At 56.5% G+C, this 17,316-nt stretch overlaps 1 protein-coding gene across 1 annotated transcript; it reads left to right on the forward strand.

Moving 5' to 3' along the window:
* The first annotated feature begins 2,510 nt into the window (after positions 1-2,510).
* On the forward strand, positions 2,511-12,711 carry TBX1 (T-box transcription factor 1). Its single transcript, XM_051634302.1, is given in 9 exon segments — positions 2,511-2,703; positions 3,892-4,073; positions 4,075-4,355; positions 7,808-7,909; positions 9,227-9,398; positions 9,612-9,767; positions 11,131-11,198; positions 11,413-11,513; positions 12,274-12,711. Coding segments are annotated over 9 exon segments (1,692 nt in total). The 3' UTR covers position 12,711.
* Positions 12,712-17,316: the final 4,605 nt, after the last annotated feature.

The raw sequence follows: 17,316 nt of genomic DNA on the forward strand, positions 1-17,316 counted from the left end.
GCGGGGATTTCGGGGTTGGTTTCACCCTCCCGTCGCCTCAGCTCGGTCCGGCGCCCCTCACGTACGTGCGATTCCCTCGCGGCCTGCGAGGCAGGGCACGGGGTGTGGGAGCGGGGTGTGGGAGCGAGGCGACGGGGTCTCCTCTCAAGGATTTGGGAGTTCGGGGCTGCAGCCCCGCGGCTGGGCAGGGACCCGATCCGCTGCCGCCTGGGGACCGACTGGCAACGATTCCCGGCGAGTCCTGTATCCCAGACGGAGACCGCTCTGCCCCGACCCCATCGGGGAGGTGGACAGGTCGAGGGGCCCAACCGCGCCCGGCCTGTCCCAGACGTGGCGCTGCTTCCAGCTGGGGCTGTACCTAGGGAGCAGGGAAGGAGAAAGGATAAACCTGCGAAACAGTGCGGACAAGCAATGCACCGGCAGTAGCTCTGAGCTCCCCGACTCTGCTGGGCCACTGGATTCGGGGCTTTTTGTTAATTTTCAGGGAGGAATATTTATTTTTTTTTTCCCGAGGCAGAGGCTGCCCAGAGCCAGGCACACCTCGGGGAACGTGCTGGCGTCCTGTGTCCGGCTTGCATCAGTCCCTTTGCTTTCGGAATCGTCTTGCAGCTCACACCCGCGGCTCCTCTCTGTCCTCTGACATTGCCCCGAGGTGTCCTAAGGAAATCCCTTCCCCTCTTTGTATTGCAACCAGGTAAACAGCACGGGTCAGCATCGGGACACTCTTCTCCGTGGCGTGTCCCTGAGCTCGGGCTGGAAACTGCCCCGGCCGAGAACCGCGCTGCCAGCAGCAGAGAAGAAACAAAACACCGATCGTGTCATGCTCTGCCCTTATGCCGTTAGCTGCAGGAACATATGCTCAAATATGTAAGAGTAGTCTAGATTTTTCTTTCCAAATATTTTTACCGCATCCAAAGATAATATTTCAACAGAAGAATCAAGCCCCGCAGGCTACAGACAGGGCAGCTATATATAACCCGCTTGCTCACTCCGGCTCTCCGCGCATCGCTCTGGTTATGCAACCCCGATTGCGGCGGTAGCCACCGGCGCGCCCCACGGCTCCACCCGCCCCATCGGGGCATTTCCCCCGGGACCTCGGTGCAGACACTCGGCCGGAGACACCGGTACCGCGGCTGGGACAGGGACTGGTACCGGGGCCGGGTCGGGCCCAGGGGGGCGGGGGTGCCGCCTCGCCCTGTGCCGATGCGAAGGAAGGGCTCGGGGAACGCCTCGGCGCTCCGAGGGGCCGGTGTCGGGCGGTGAGTAGCACCTCACCGTCACCGGGGCAGGGAGGGGAACCGAGGCGGCCGCGCTGACGGCAGGGGAAGAGCGGCCCCCGGGCCAGGCGCGCCGTGCAGGTGCTGCCTACCGAGCGGGCTCTCACGCCGGGCAGGACAAGGGATCGCCTGCCCTCCCGCCGTTTGCTTTCGGTTTTGGCCGCTTTTTTCGGTGAAGGAAATGCTCAAATGCTGGCGAGTAATTTGGGGGTTTTGTGGCCCGGGGCTGGAGGGTCCCATCCCGCTCCGGCGAGGCCGCCAGTAGTATCTGCGTCCGAAGCGCACCCCGACGTGCCCGGTCCCCGCCTGATGCGGCGAGTCGGGCTGCGAGTCCCCGCAGCCGTCGATCCCCCGCTGCCGGCCCGGGACAGCCCGCAGCCCCGCGGTGGATGCGGGTTGGAGGAAGGGAGCAATCCCCCCTCTCGGTACCGGACATCCGCAGCGTGACGCCAGGCTCGGCTCGGCAGGGCTCGGCTCTTCCCTTCCCGTCGGCCGGCTCCCGGAGCCGTGATTGACACCACCGGCCCCTCCGCCCGCCCCGCAGCACATCCCATCCCTCCCCGCCGGCCGCTCGCCGTGCCCGGGAGGCGGGGAAGGGCCTCCCCAGCCCTTTGACACCATCTCGGCAGGAGTTTCACTTCGCTTTCGCCGCAGCCGCCGCCGCCACTTCTGCAGGCAAACACCCCCGGCTTTCATGTGACGCCTCTCAGCCACTGAATGGGGAAAAGCGCCTATAAGGGAGCCACTTTCCCTACGTGCAGGAGAAAAGGAGGGGAACGGGGGGGCAGAAGCAAGAGGTGGTGGTTGGAGGAAGGGAAGAGAGAAAAATAAATTAATAAATCGCAGGGAACCAACTTGGGGGGAGAGAAATTGAGACCCCGGGGAAGAAATTCGTGGGGTTATTTATTTATTCCACACCCCCCGCCCCGGTCCCTTCTTTGCTGACAGGACTCTATCCAGCCTTTGCGTTGCTCGGCGCTGGCTACAAAGGGTCCCCGAGAAGTTTCTTGCTCCCCAGCGCCCTTCCCGGGGGGGACAGAGGGTTTGGGTTATTTTCTGTTGTGGTTGGTTTTGGTTTTTTTTTTGAGCTTCCCTCCCCCCGTCTGGAAGGAGGGGGGTCTCGCTCGCACCTCCCTGGATGGTGCTGTAGAAAGGAGGGGAGTAAGGGGGTGGGAGGGGGGGCTCGTGGTGGGAGGCTGCCGCGGCTGCTGCTCCTGCATTGGTGTCTCCCCTATGGACGAAAACAGCCCTCTGTCTCCCAAGGCAAATGCTTTCAGTATCGCCTCTCTGATTTCAGTCGCCGCCGCAGCCGAGCAAGCAGAGAAGGGAGCGCTGGAGGAGCGCAGCGGCGGCCGCAGCGCGCCCGCCCGCCCCGGCTGCCACCCGCAGAAGATGCACTTCAGCACTGTCACCAGGGACATGGAAGGTGAGCGTCGCGCCGGGCTGCGGGGACGGGACCCCCCGGCCACAGCGTTTCGGAGTGTTTTCACTCGTCCCGGCCCGGCGGCAGGGCCGGGGGGAGCGCAAGGAGCGCGGCCTGCCCTCGGGCCCTCTCGGAGGTTGCTTTACCTTGCCCCCCGGCGTGCCCGTGCCTCCGCAGCCCTCCCTTGCGGACTAAAGTTCTGCCCGTGCCCCGGTGGCGGCTTGCGACGGTTTCGCTGCCTGGACCCGGTTCTCTTGGGAGGTGCTGGAGCATCCTCCGACCACGCCGGCCGTGCCCTGAGCACAGGAGGGTTGGGGCTCGGCTCTACAGCTCCTGTCCGGCATGGGGGCCGCGGCGGAAATAATTAATGAGACCCTTAGGACCTCGAGGAGCAATTCAGCATCGGAGAGACCCGAAGGAGGTGTCCGTTTCCCAGGGCGGCCTGTCACTCGCCGCAGGGCCCGCTCGGCCAGGCGGCCGAAGGCTGCGCGGCCGGGCCCGTCCCCGCGCTTCTGGGCGCGGACCCGGAGCTTTGCTCTGGTCCCCGTCTGTTCCCCCTCACTCTTCTGGGGATAGAAAAAAGGGGGGACTGCCAAACCAGATCCATTTTCCCCCGTTAGCCGCGGCCCCTGAGTGAGGGGCGTTACCTGCAGAACCGTAGCTACACGGAAATAAGAACCGGTTTCTTTATTTGAGTTCCCCCCTCTCCTCTTTTTTTTTTTCTTTCTTTTTTTTTTTTTTTCTTTTTTTTCTTGGAGGGGGGGAGGACGTGTGGGGAACACGGGAGGGGAAGTTTGCTTTGTCCCAAATCGTGTGCGGCGAGGGAGGCCTTCTGCAGAGATAGCACGGGCTCTGCACCGCCACGGCTCTTGGCAGATCTCTCGGGTTTGAAAAGGCGAGGAAAAAAAAAAAAGGCAAGGGAAAAAAAAAAAAAAAAAAAAAAAGCCGAGGCAGGCAGCGGGAGCAGCGAGCTCCCCGCCTGCCCCGGGGGGAGCGGGGCTGGGGCCAAGCAAAGCGGAAAGGGGGAGGCGCCCCGCTGGGCTGGGCGCGGGGCAGGAGAGGAGGCGGAGGGGGCACCCCGCGGAGCCGGCGCGGCGCGGAGGCGGGGGCCGCGCGGAGCGGCGCGGAGCTGGGGGGGAAAAGCGGGAGCCGGAGCGGAGCCCTGACCGCCTGTTTTTGGAATGATTTCAGCTATCTCCAGTCCCTGGCTCACCCAGCTGTCCCATTTTTGCGATGTTGCAGCTTTCACGGCCAACAGCCTGAGCAGCCTGAACGCGTCCGGGGGGTACCACCTCTCCCCCTCCCCGGGGGATCCGTACGGACAGCATGAGCCGCCGCACTACGAGCCCTGCACGGCTCAGCAACACCCGCACCCCCCCGCCCCAGCCTCAGCACGGCTACCCCTTCGGCGGGGCGGCGGCGGCAGCCGGGGCCAACCCGCCGCCCCAAGGCCCCGAGCCTCCCGAGGGCGCCGGGGGAGCCGCGGCCGGGCCGGCCGCCGTCTCAGGCTGCTCCGCGGGGGCGACCGCCGCGGCCAAGGCGCCCGTGAAGAAGAACCCGAAGGTGGCCAACGTGAGCGTCCAGCTGGAGATGAAGGCGCTATGGGACGAGTTCAACCAGCTGGGCACCGAGATGATCGTCACCAAGGCCGGCAGGTCAGTGCAGAGCTCCCGGCTTTCCAGCCGCTCCCCGCGGCCGAGGGCACCCAGGCTAGCCGGGGCGGGAGAGCACGGTCGCGGGCCCGGCCGGAGACGGTTGAATTCGCGGTTTGGGGGAAAATCGAGACTGGCGAAGGGCGAGCTGCGGGGCGGCCCGGCCCGGCGGTTGCCGTCATTTGATCCTAGCTCTTCTCCCGGGGAGAAATCTGCGAACTCTTGCCGCCCAAAGGCCTCGGGCGCTGCGGGGAAGAACGCGCGGCTCCTGCGGGCTGGAGGAGAAGGCGTGCGGGGGGCGGCGGGTAGGGCGGCCCGGCCCGGAGCAGCCGCGCCGTGCGCTCCGTCTCCGGGTTTCACCCCGGTTGGAAAGGGCTCTGTGCTCCGCTGAGCTTTTAGGCTCTCGGTTACTCCACACGGGACTTAAATCCGTGTTTGCGGGGCACACTTTGCTCCCGGAGCGGACAGCAACGACACGGGGTATAGAAAAAGCTAACAAAATCCTGCAATACCTGTAACTAGATAAAGTTTTAGCACGGACAAGTCTTTTCCTTCCTGCGGGAACGCAAACAGACGCTCATTCTGCACTTTGAAACGTCCTCCAGGACTGTTGTATTTCCGACTGTCGAGTAACGAGTCCGGCTGAGCTCGGCTCTCCTTGGCCCCTTTCGGTTCCGCCGGCGGCTCGGCGGGCCAGGGCTGGGACCCCGCTACCGGCCAGGGAACAAAGAAAGCGTCTGATGCGACCGCGTTAGAAACGAGCAAAACCTGTAGGGAGAAGGGGAGCCCCAGTTACAGTTCTTAATTACTGTATTTAATTGTGATTGGTGGGAAGCGCCGTGGCCGCGGCGGCTCGGGGAGAGCTGCGGAGATTTCCCCGCGCTGGCTCCGGGCAAAGGCTGCTTTCCAGGGGATTGCATTGCTCAGGCTCTGGTCTCTTCTCTTGATTTAAAGTGATCCGGCGGGGGGGGTATAAAAGAAAAACAAACAAAATAACAAATTCCCTAGTGCCTGCTTTCAGTTAGCCCCGGGGAAGGCTGCAGCGGCAGCAACTGGAGCCCCAGGCAGTGCCGCAGCCCCCGTTGCTGGAGGAGAAGGGCACAACGCGGCTGCTCGGGCTTCGCTCCGAAAGGGCCCAGCGCAAGCGACGACTGCAGCCTTGCGCTCCCGCTGTCCCTCCGGCGGATTTAAGGGTCCCGAAGGTGTAAAAAAATTACATATATTTATATATACAAAGTCGTTTGGGATTTTTTTGTTGTTGTTTGGTTTGTTTGGTTTATTTTTCTTTTTAAATTTTTTATTAGAAGTTTGCTAAAGTAAAATAAATTACTGCGGTGCCCGGTGGAAAAGCAGCTGGCTGAGGGGCCGGCGCTGCGCTGCCGTGTCCCGGGCGTGATTTCCCGCAGACGGTGCCTGCCCCGGCGCCGGGTCGAGCAACTTGCTGTCTCCGGCCGCAGCACCCGAGCCCGGCGCCGGGCTCGGCGCGGCTTTCCTTAGCGGAAAAGGTCGTTCAGTCTCCAGGCGGAGGCTTTCTGCAAACAGGAGATGTTCGACCTGGCTTTCTTCGCTTTCCCAGAACAGCTAAAGGATTGCAAATACCCCACGCCAAAAGGGCTCGGAAATTAACCAATTCGATTTGAATCAAGGGTTGTTTCCCTCTCCTCTTCGTTTACTTCGTGTAACCGACAAAGCTCTAGACAGGCGGGTAAAAACTGGAGAAAACGGGGTAAAACGAGCAGGAGAAGGCTCAAGGAAGGCACTGAAAAGCTTTTCCTCTCCCAGCGCCCCTGAGCTGGCCCTGCTGTTTGTCTAGGTGGGTCTTATTATCTCGGGTTGTTTGTTTTAAAACTAAGTTTTAAAACAAGAAACACCGGAACTAGAGCTAATGGGGGCTTTTACAACTTTCAAAATAATATCAGAAAGAGCGATTGGAAACGACCTCCAGAGTTTGCTAAAGCGTTATAGAGAGGGAGACGTGGTCGTCCGATCCTGATACTGCCCGGCAGGGCCAGGCCCGGACTGGAGGGAGCTGCGGCGCCACAGCCCCACTGCCCCATCGCCCTGGTCGCTGTGTAGGCAGGCAGCCTCTCCTCGGTGGAGAGCAGCGGCACACAACAAAAAAAAACAACACGGGAAGACGTGCAGCCGATCCGATTGTGCGCCCCGAGAATGAGCCAGGGGGGGCTCTCGAAGTCCGGGTTTGATCGGGTTGTTTTTTCATTAGGTGTTGGAAGTTTGGTTTTTCAACGGATGTGAACCCCCTTCACGAAATTGCGGTTGCTGTAGCTCGTTTGTCTTACTACTCGGGAAACAAAAAAAAAATCAAAACTGAACAAAATCGAAGCCGTAACGAACCCGAGGCAAGGACTCATCTTCAGCGTGTCCCGCCGGGGAACAGCGGGCCGGGCCTTGTCCCGTGTGTGCAGAGGGAGGGAGGGATGGAGAGACCGCCCCGGCCCCTTCCCTTAGCCCCCCCGATCGTTTATGCTCTGCAGTCCCTCGAAGGAATCGTGCCCTCCATGAGCATGGGACCCGTGCCCCCACCTTGGCCTCGGGTCCCCGAGGGTCTCCTCGGAGCAGAGCAGCGGGAACAGCCATGTGTGTGTGTTGCGGGGACCCCAACCTGCCCCGGCCCGTAATCATAGGCTCCTTCGTACGCTCCTTTTGCTCCACAAATTGCGCGGACCAGGAGCCCCACCAGGCTCTGGCAACGAAGCGGAACCGTCAGGGGGTTCGCTCAGCGATCTCCATTGTCCTCTAGTTCCTGCCCCCCGGGAGATGCGTTTGCCCCTCCAGGCCACGGCGGATCTCCCGCCGGCCTCAGGGACCACGCTGCAACCGTAACTGCTGTTTTAACACGGGCGCAGATCTGGGGGGGCAGAAACTGCGTAAACGTGAATCCGTTCCTTCGTGTCGCCCGCAGGCGGTTCTAGACATGCCCCCCCTGCTCTGCCCGAGCCTCCCGGGGCTCTGCCTGCGTCTCAGGTGTGGGCCCGGAGACAGGGTAATGTCTTGCATCTGCTTCAAGTCAGGTCAGCTGGAGGGACTGCGAAACCGCGGGGAGAAAATTGTTTTCACTTGTATCTCCCCAAGCCTTTCGGGTGTCCGACACAAGCAGTCCCAGAGCGGGCGGAGAGGCAGGGCTGGCCCGCCTTGCCTCGGTTCGTCCTTCGGGATGCTGCCGAGGACTGGGGACACGGCAGCCCCTCTCCTTACGTTACCCGGCCGCATCTGTCTTTTCCTCCCGTTCCGGATGGTGGTTCTTGCAGGAGGACTTAAAATCGCAACCGAGCATATGCCGGGGCAGCTGGAGGGGAAGGGCCGGGAAGGCTGCGGGAGTCCCTGCACCCGACCCTGAGCAGCCCAGGGCCGGGGAGGGTGTGGGTATTACGCCAACTCCTCGAGCTCCTCGCTGCCTCTCAGCTCAGCTCTCCTCTCTTTCCTTTCTCTGCCAGGCGCATGTTCCCCACCTTCCAGGTGAAGATATTCGGGATGGACCCCATGGCTGACTACATGCTCCTCATGGATTTCGTCCCCGTGGACGACAAGAGATACCGGCAAGTAACACCCGCGGTGCACAGCGCCTTAGGGGCCGGCGGGTCACTGCCCACCCCTGCCCTCCGGAGGCTCGGGGATGTGCCCCTCGGCACGACATGTGTTGTTGTGTACGGGATGCGGCCGCCCTGGGGTACGTTTCACACTGTTGCAAGGAGTTTGTGGCTGGGAGTGGGGCCCCCAGGGTTCCCCTCGACTTCTGCACAATGCCAGGAGCAACCAGCACCACACCGGGGCAAGCAGAAATGCAGGTTCCTGCGGGGCAGCAGAGCAGGAGCCGCCTTGTCCTGCCCGGGAAAGCCCTCTCCCCCCCCTGCTGCTCTCCATCTCCACCTGGCAAGTGCCCATTCCCCCATAATAAAAATGCCCCCGGTGCTTCTTGAGTGCTGGGGCAGTTGGCTCGGCAGTGTCAGCCCTGTTGGCATCCCAGGACTGCACCGTGCTTGCCGGGGAGCCCGTTGGCTGAAGAGAGTGGGGTTTGTAATCTGGAAAGGCACTGGCTGTCCAAGCCACAAAGCCCTGCCCTTGTTTCCAGTGGTATCGTAGGAAGGCCTTGGAAATAGGTGACTCCTGAGGCAGTGATGTGGTCTGGTTTGTAACCCCTTCAAATTAAAGACAGTGAAAGGCACATTATGTATTTAGCTTGAGATCAGGATGCCGAGCAGGCAGCCCTCATAGGCATCACCAGGGTCCGATATATAAATATTTAGACAGATATCCAAATTCTCAGGGCGTCCTAGAAATGTTTGCTTGTCAAGGGAAGTGGGATATATAACATCTAATTGAGTATATCTTTAAAAAGTAATGTTTCTGCTTGAGTCCAATGGTGTCTAATTCCCCCTGTGCAAACACTGGCTTTTAAAGTAAACACGCGTATAGAAGATTGGTTTATCTGTTTTAAATGTTACTGTTGAATATGTAATTTGAAAGACTGCAACAAGGCTGCTAAACTTTGGACCTGCTGTTAATCCACACATAAATTTCCACTCTTCACTTAAAGCCACCTTTTTTTAAAGAGAAAGGGGTGGCTTTTGTGGCTTCTCTCCCAAACCTGCAGAGGTAGCTGTAAGTTTCCTCCATCCTGCAGGTTCCTCTGCCACCAGTTCCTTTGGTGACTTGATAAAATGTTATTTCCCCCCACACACAACAAGCAGACGTTTCTCTCGGTGCCATACGTAGCAGGAGCGATGAGGGAGGCAGTGCTTCCCTTTCACTGGGCCTTGGGGACCCTCCCGGACCTGATCCTGTGGGCACACGGGATGTTGCAGCCCCGCGGACACCCCCTGGGCTGCGGCTGAGGGTCCCTTTCCCCCCGGCAGGTACGCCTTCCACAGCTCCTCCTGGCTGGTGGCTGGCAAAGCCGACCCTGCCACCCCCGGGAGGGTGCACTACCACCCGGACTCCCCGGCGAAAGGGGCACAGTGGATGAAGCAGATCGTTTCTTTCGATAAGCTCAAACTGACCAACAATTTGCTGGATGACAACGGGCATGTAAGTGTTCCCGGGGGAAGGTGTCAAACACGGGGCTGCACCGGGGGGAACTCCCCGCCGTGATTACCGCCCTGTCTGCCCTCCGCGCCCCCGTCCTGCCCCAGCCCCGCGGCTGCCCCGGACAGGGGAGCTGGCAAGGCCGGGGGCTGCGCTCTCGTCTCTCCATGCTCCGCCTGGATCAGTTATTGTCTCCTTGCTCGTTTTATCATTCAGATCATTTTGAACTCCATGCACAGATACCAGCCACGTTTTCACGTGGTCTACGTGGACCCCCGGAAAGACAGCGAGAAATACGCGGAGGAGAACTTCAAAACTTTCGTCTTCGAGGAAACGCGCTTCACAGCCGTGACCGCCTACCAGAACCACCGGGTGAGGCGGCAGCGCGGCCCAGGGCAACGAAAGAGGGTGGTTGGGGTCGCCCCGGAGGTACCACGGGCGCACCCGGCGCTGGCTCAGCCCCTTCGCCCGGTTGTGGGTGTCCGGCTGGGACGTCCGGGGGTGTTCCCGCCTCCTCCTCCCCATCTGCTAAACTCATTCCGGGCCCCGCAAGGAACCCGATAGCTGGGTAGCCGTGCAGAGCTGCACCGCTGCACGCCGAGGAAGCGACGTGAGCTCCAAACCTTTCGCCAGCTTCCCCCCGCCCGGGGGACCTCATTACCTATGTAAACCCGAGACTGGGGCTGGTTGGGAAACTACAGGCTTCCCGCTGCGAAATGTCACTCACAATTTGTTTGGATAAATCTGCAAATTTACTTCACTATACTCGTAGCTGTCTGTGCCTTCCCAGAATATAATTATATGTTAAAAACCGAAAAAAAAACCCCAAAACAAAGCAACCCTCCCCCTTCCCCCCAGTAAGATACGGATTTCTGGGCAGCAGTTAATTCAATTGCTTCTTTAAATCGCATCAATGCATAGAGCAGGAATCCCAGCCGCAAGTGCAAATACGATTTCATAGCGGGGGTTCTCCTTGCTCCGCACTGATGCCGCAGACATAGCCGAGGCTGGGTCGTGGGGCTGCCCCCGAGCAGCCGGTGGCGGTGCCACCTTCTGCAGTAGCTCTGAGCAAGTCGATCAGGGGTCTCCCCGGGATGCTCTGGTTGGACCAACACCCCGCCCTGGAGAGACAGCGGGGCTGGAGCAAGGCTGTCCCTTTAAGGAGCTCCGGAGTCCCTCCCTGGCTGGCATTTGCCTGATGGCTCCGGACAGCTGCTCTTTCTCTCCTGCTTTCTATCAATTTGACCTCTAAGGCTGGAACTGTCACTGAGGGGCTTAAAGTTTGTTTTTCAACCCATTCCGGAAACTCACAATCACATACTTTATCCGTGGATTTGCTTAAATATAGAAAATGTCCTGCCTTCTCCCCGGCGAATTAAATAAATACATAAGTATGATTTATCCAGTGATTTGTCTTAGCTGCTCCGGTGGTGACCCATATAATGTGGCATTTTCTTGCAAGTGCATTTACCCAGCTTTTGCAGCTGACTTGGGCTGCTTCTCCCTTTGCCTTGAGCTCACACTGGACAGCATACGGGCCTGAATTTTCCAGCAGAGGGAAGGCACGTGTTTGTGCTCTGTGACAGAGAGAGTGTCCCAGCTCCCCGGCCACCTGGGCCCTCTTGGTTACACCAGGCACTGCTGAGTCCCAAAGCTTGGTCAGGGACATGCTGGCTGGCTGAGCAGGGAGCCCTGTGCATGCTGCTTTGAGACATTTCCCTGCTTCTCCTTACAGATCACACAGCTGAAAATCGCCAGCAACCCTTTTGCCAAGGGATTCCGGGACTGCGACCCTGAGGACTGGTAAGGCTGCATCTTTATTGACTATAACTACACCCCACTCTCAGTTTCGCATGCACCTGGCCAGCTTACATGTGTACAAGGCTTGCATGGACTTTGGGTTACACTGGGTCAGGCCCCATTTGCCAGCTGCAGCTCACAGCAGCAATACTCCAAGTGCTCACCATGTTGGACCTTTGGGTCTTTATGACTTCTCCCCCTTTTGTTTTTTTTCCAGGCCCAGGAATCACAGGCCAGGGGCCCTTCCCCTCATGAGTGCTTTTGCCAGATCTCGGAATCCAGTGTCTTCCCCAGCCCACCAAAACGGGACAGAGAAAGGTGAGAGCCCCAAACAGCCAGGCCAGCCTGTCACCCTGGACCTGCTGGCCTTGGCACATGCATGCTTGGGGCAGCCCTGCCCACAGTGCTGGTGCACAGCTGCCTGCAGCAGGCACAGCTCCACTGCTAACAAGCTTGCGCTGCCACCTATTTTTTAAACAAAATCAGACACCTTCCTAGGTCTAAAACATTCACTGTTGTGCTTAAGCAACTTTGCTGCTTTAAAAAACGCTGCCCCTTTCCTTAAGTGTCCCATTTTCTACTTTTCAACAGCACACTCAGCTTTTCAGCCAGGGATGCAGTGAGGGCCACTGGCTCGTCCTTGCATCGCCCTTTTAACGCCCCCAGCCGTGTGCTCAGGGCCGACCCGCTCCCATTCAGGAGCTGCAGTCAGGTCGAACAGCACCTCTGCCCATTGACTCCTTTTCCATTACGCAAACAACTGCAAAGACAACCGAGGGCCTTTCTTCCAACACACTCCGGGCCTGCAAAATAAAGGGAAGTCTGTATTTGTTTAGTGTTACACAATTGCAAAAATTTCAGGCGTGTACCGGCTTGTCAGTCACTTCAGCTCCATTTATCAGTCGGAAGGTCCTGTCCCACAAGCCCCGGCTGCTGCTGCTGCACACTTCACTTGCAAGCCTCGCTTTTATCTTCGCGCACCGCTTGTTTTTGTTTTTTTGTTTTCAAGTTATTTAAATTGATTATTTAAAGCCTGTCCCGTGGGGGGCGGCGGTGCTGACGCTGTGTATCCCCGCAGATGCTGCCGAGAGCCGGCGGGAGTACGAGCGGGAGGCGGCGGGCGCGACCCCGCTGCACGCCGAGGCCGCGCACCAGCAGCTCATGTCCCGCGTGCTCAGCCCCGCGCTGCCGGGCGGCGCCGGCCTGGTGCCCTTGGGCGGCGCGGGGGGCGGCCGGCCCAGCCCGCCCCACCACGAACTGCGCCTGGAGCCCGCCGCCTCGGAGCCCCTCCACCATCACCCCTACAAGTACCCGCCGGCGGCGGCCGCCGCCTACGACCACTACCTGGGGGCGAAGAGCCGGCCCGCCCCGTACCCCCTCCCCAGCATCCGCGGGCACAGCTACCACCACCACCACCACCACCACCACATGAACGCGGCGGCGGCGGCGGCAGCGGCCGCCAACATGTACTCGTCGGCCGGCGCGCCCGCCAGCTACGACTACGGGCCCAGATAACGGCGCCGCGCGCGCCCCGCGGGGCGGCCGACGGCGCGAGAGACTATGGCGGCCGCGCGTGCCGCGACCGTTACCGTCCTCCCCCCCCCTTCCCGCCTTTCCCTCTCTTCCCGCCTTACGAGTGAGCTGATAGGCCAGGTTGACCTGATCGACAACCGGAGCGCCCAATCGCAGGACGCCGCGGCCCCCTCTGTCTCCCCAACGGTCGGCAGGTCGCGAGGGCGGGCGTTAGCGGCGTGTGGCGAGGGGCTGGGGGTGCCGGCTGCTGCCCGTCGCGGTGTGACCCGCAGCTGCACTTTGATAAATGAAGCCATATGTCGTTGTCTCCCTTCTCCCTAACCCCGCTCCTCCGTTCTTGCGAATTCCCCGCGAATGCGCCGGGCACCGAGGACAGCCGAGCCGCTGGGAAGCGGTGGGAAGACGGGGAGGCGGCAGCGGTGAGGTGATTTGCCCCCTTCTTACTCTCCTGCAGGGTCATCTGATGGAGATCTGGTTTTGCCACCAGTTTTGGTCGTGCCAGGGTTGTTTCCTGGCCCAGCTGTTCGTGCACCGGGTGGGGAGGGCTGAGGGCTGGCTGTGAGGACTGCCGGACACCAGCCTCCCACAGTGGCAGGCCCTGGGGGTGGATTGTGATTCTGCACATGTCGATACAAGTCTCTCTTTTATCTCGGGGATCCTTGGCCTTGTTCACAGTTGATTCGGTTCTCTGAGAAAGCAGAGTTTAGCTTGGGAACACTTTGAATTTTCGACTTCTCCCCTCCCCAGTGCTGGCCAGCTCGTGGGTTTTGGGGTTTATTGGGGCAACCCAACCACAACAGCGTTTTCTGGAGCTGTTGAGAAGAGCCCATGGCCAAGGGCACATACAGCTTCTTGTTTCCACAACAATGGATGCTAAGGTTTAAAAAACAGCCTCCGAGGCGGGGGGGTGGGTTGGTGGGGGGAAATACTCGTGGAGTTTAGGCTGTGTATTCTCAGCAATAGTCTGTAAACTGGCAGCTTCCCAGGCAGCCTTACAGTACTGCCTTCCCGAGCTCTTTATGGTCTCCCGTTGAGAGGTGCCTTTTAGAGGAACTTCAGCGGTTTTTTCCCAGAATGCCTCTCCCCTTATATTTGACTGACCCAAACTGCAGTAGTCCCAAAGCACCTATTCTGCATCTGCCTGCTTGCTGCATCTCCCTCTTAGAGCTGGTAAGTACTTTTTCCTTTTTTTTTTTTTTTCCTTTAATAAGGGCCTATTCATCACAGTTTCTCCAGTGATGTTGTTTTGAATAGTTGACTTGTGGGTTTTGTCAGATGCTTACCAAATAGCAGTCCCTTTGTGTTCAGAGAAGGTATAGAGCAACTCCTCAGCTGTGTTGGTATACAGTATTATGAAGACTTTTCTGATTCTTCCATGTGACTCTGTGGGGTTTTATATATATTTTTAAGTCCTCTATTCATCCATGTTTGTGTATTTTCACTACAAACTTTTTAAAACATAATTGTTTCCTTGTGCAGGTGGCAGTGTTAATAGTAAAGTTTATTCCGTCTCTGGCAGTGGGCTTTGGGCTTCCAAAACTTTTTGGAGGGGTTGAAGAAGAGATACAGGCTAACATGAGTATTTTATGTATTTTTTTTTTTCTGTTATAAAAAAAAATATATCTGGATCCATGAAAAAGACTTGTGCAAGAAAAATGTATTTTATTTGATATTTGCAGTGAATTGTGAGATTCTTAGTGTCTGACTAAATCATAACGTTCTCAGAAAGGTTGTTGTAAAATAGCTTTATGCTCATTAGTAGTCAGTGGGAAATGGCTCTTGGATGTGCTCTGTTGCTTTGCCGCTGTTATTTCAGAGTTTTCAGTATGACTTGTTAATCTGTATACTGATTAGTGCCAAAGCTTTGGTCAAATGTTTAATGAAGTTGTTATATTTATTTTTTCTTTCAAAGGTTATACACTTTTTTTTTTGTTCTTGATAGTTGCAGTGTAGGAAAAAAAGTGAAGATAACCAAAGAATCATATCTGCAAAGTGTAGATACGTGTAGATATTTGTCGATATGTGTAGATAATCTTATTTCTTTTAAATTGAAAAGACATTGGACAGTGACATTTATAAATGTTTTTCCTCTCCTTTCTTTCTTTCATTTATTGTTCGATTACTTGTGTGTATTTGTCAGTTTGTCTGCTCTGCAGTCTAACCCTCCCCTACAACACAAAGTCACTTAAATAAGGAGGAATACTAAACTGGAGGTGTTCAGTTGGAGCAAATAGTGAATCTCTACAGGCTGTTTGTTGCTTGCTCCCTGGTTGCTGGGGCTGCCCGTGGTTATGGTGATCTATCATGGTGCAGCAGCTTGCAGGGCTGGGGTCCCAGCTTGCAATGGGCACAGCACACTTATGTTTGCATTGGTAAGCAGTTGCATCTGCATCAGTGCAGACTGGCCACACACCTCCTGGAATGTACTTACTGCACAAGAGCCGAGGGGACTGCATGATGCAAGACACCAGGACTAAACTGTGCTCTTGCAGATGGCTCAAGGTCCTTGCATGGTTCTAGGAAATTTAATTAATCTCCATTAGAAGAAGAAAAAAATCATAGAACTTCAACCTATGGCTGTGGGCAGTGGGCTCTCAAGATCACTAGCGTATCTGTCCTCTGTGTTAGAGGAACCACTACAGAAGTCCTGTGTCTGAATGGGAAGAGACCATGCAGCTGTATTAATACTACAGTTTTAACTATTAAAATAGTATTTCTAACCTGGCTTTTAGGCTATCAACATGCAGGGTGCTTATATATGTTAGTATTAAGCATGTCAGCAGTCCATTTCACATTGTGCTGCTTTGGGGCTTTGACTAGTGTTTCCACTTTGTATTGCTGTGCCTATCTCACTGGATGGGAGTGTTACAGATATGGAAAGCAAGCAGCGTTGTTTTTCTTTCACAACAAAAAATCACTTTCAAACAAACAAAACCCCCATAACACTGCACTTTGAGTTTATGTAATTTTCAGAAGGCTTCTATTATTCAAAGTGCAGAAAATCATATAAGAGCTGTAACACTTCAATGATGTTACCTGTCAGCCAGTTAGCCAAAGTTTATTGTGTACAGCCATGTCTTATGTATATTTATTGCTGTTTCATTTGAAAAATTACTTTGTACAATTTGATTACATGTATGTTAAACCTCCATGCAGTACACGGTGTCACCAAGGTCCGTGGCACCTAGTCAGAAAGAAGGCTGCAGCATTTCCAGACAGTGCTTCCACTTATGGTTGCCTCAAGTCACACATAACACTGTGTATTTAAAAGCTGCTGGTAAAACAGTCCCAAGCACAGAGGTTACAAACACCTTTTGTCTCTTCCAAATAGGGCTAGTGAATAAATTAGCCATGTGGCTCCGTTTTCCAGAGGTACAGGCTGAATTTGCTGATTGCTCCAAGGATCTGAAAACTGCCTCACTTACCTCAGTGGGTAAATATAGGCACCCACAGGTGAAACAAGAGAAATCATTGCTTCATCACCTACCTCAGACACTGGGGATAGCTCAGGTTTTTAGGAATGTTTTTTTTTGTTATTGTTGATTGTATTTTTTCCTTACTAATGGATCTGACTAAATTCAATGTAGGATAGGAGCATGGGGAGGAGACTTAGGTGTGCTTGCAGTGTTCATACATATAATTTGCACACTTCATGGACATTCTTTTAAATCTTTCCTCCTGTTCAGGGAGACCCTAGAACTACACAACTAGGTGAGGTTGGTCCCCAGAAGATGCCTCACAGCATTCTGGGGCCTTGGCATTTCTTCAGTCTCAAGCAGGTGCACACATGGCCATTGCCAGGGAAAGAAGTACTCTGGTTTCCTTCTGCAGACTGTGTGACAGTGGGTTTCAGTGTGGAGAATGACTCGAGGGCTGCACTAAACATAAAAAGGCATTTTGCAGTCACCAGGCCCTTGAGACACATCGTAGATCTCCCGTGGGCTGGGGGCTTTCTAGTGTATCCCTACAAGGAGCCGTGGCTAGTGGGGCTGCATGGCTCAGGGCCATCTTGGCTGGTGTGCTGTTCCCCTGCCAAGCAGACCTCCTTCTCTCCAGTAAGTAGGTTTCATCTTGTGATGCCTGGGTCCCTGGCCAAGGGACAGTTGCACCTTGATCTGATCTGAAAGGAATAAGAAAAGCAGGTTCACTCGTGGTGTGCAACATCCTGCCTATGTAAATGGATCCCTGTGGCCGTTGGAAAGAAGTTAGGCACCCACAGGTTAGGTTTGGGGGACGCAGGCTGAGCCCTGCTGGTCGGAGGAAGCTGGAGGCTGTAACGCAGCAGTACTTGCAAAGCGAGTTGTAGCGCCCTTGTCCAAGGAGCTGAGAAAGTTGCTGTGAGTCGGTTGAACACGGCTGGGATGGAGGGTGGGGGAATAGCGTGTGTGTGCAGACGCATGGTCTGATGCTTGTTGCTTTTACTTACGTTCAGTTTCATGCTGGGTTGAAAACAAACGCTTTTTTGCTGGCAGAGTGGTGAGACGGTGCGATGGCCTGCCCTGCAATCGTGTTAATCGTCCTCTGTTGCCAGGAGACGCTGTGTTGCCCCGGGGGCGTGGGAGGTCCATGTGGGTATCTCCGCACCGCA

This window comes from Apus apus, chromosome 16 (assembly GCF_020740795.1).
Source record: "Apus apus isolate bApuApu2 chromosome 16, bApuApu2.pri.cur, whole genome shotgun sequence".
Taxonomy (NCBI): domain Eukaryota; kingdom Metazoa; phylum Chordata; class Aves; order Apodiformes; family Apodidae; genus Apus; species Apus apus.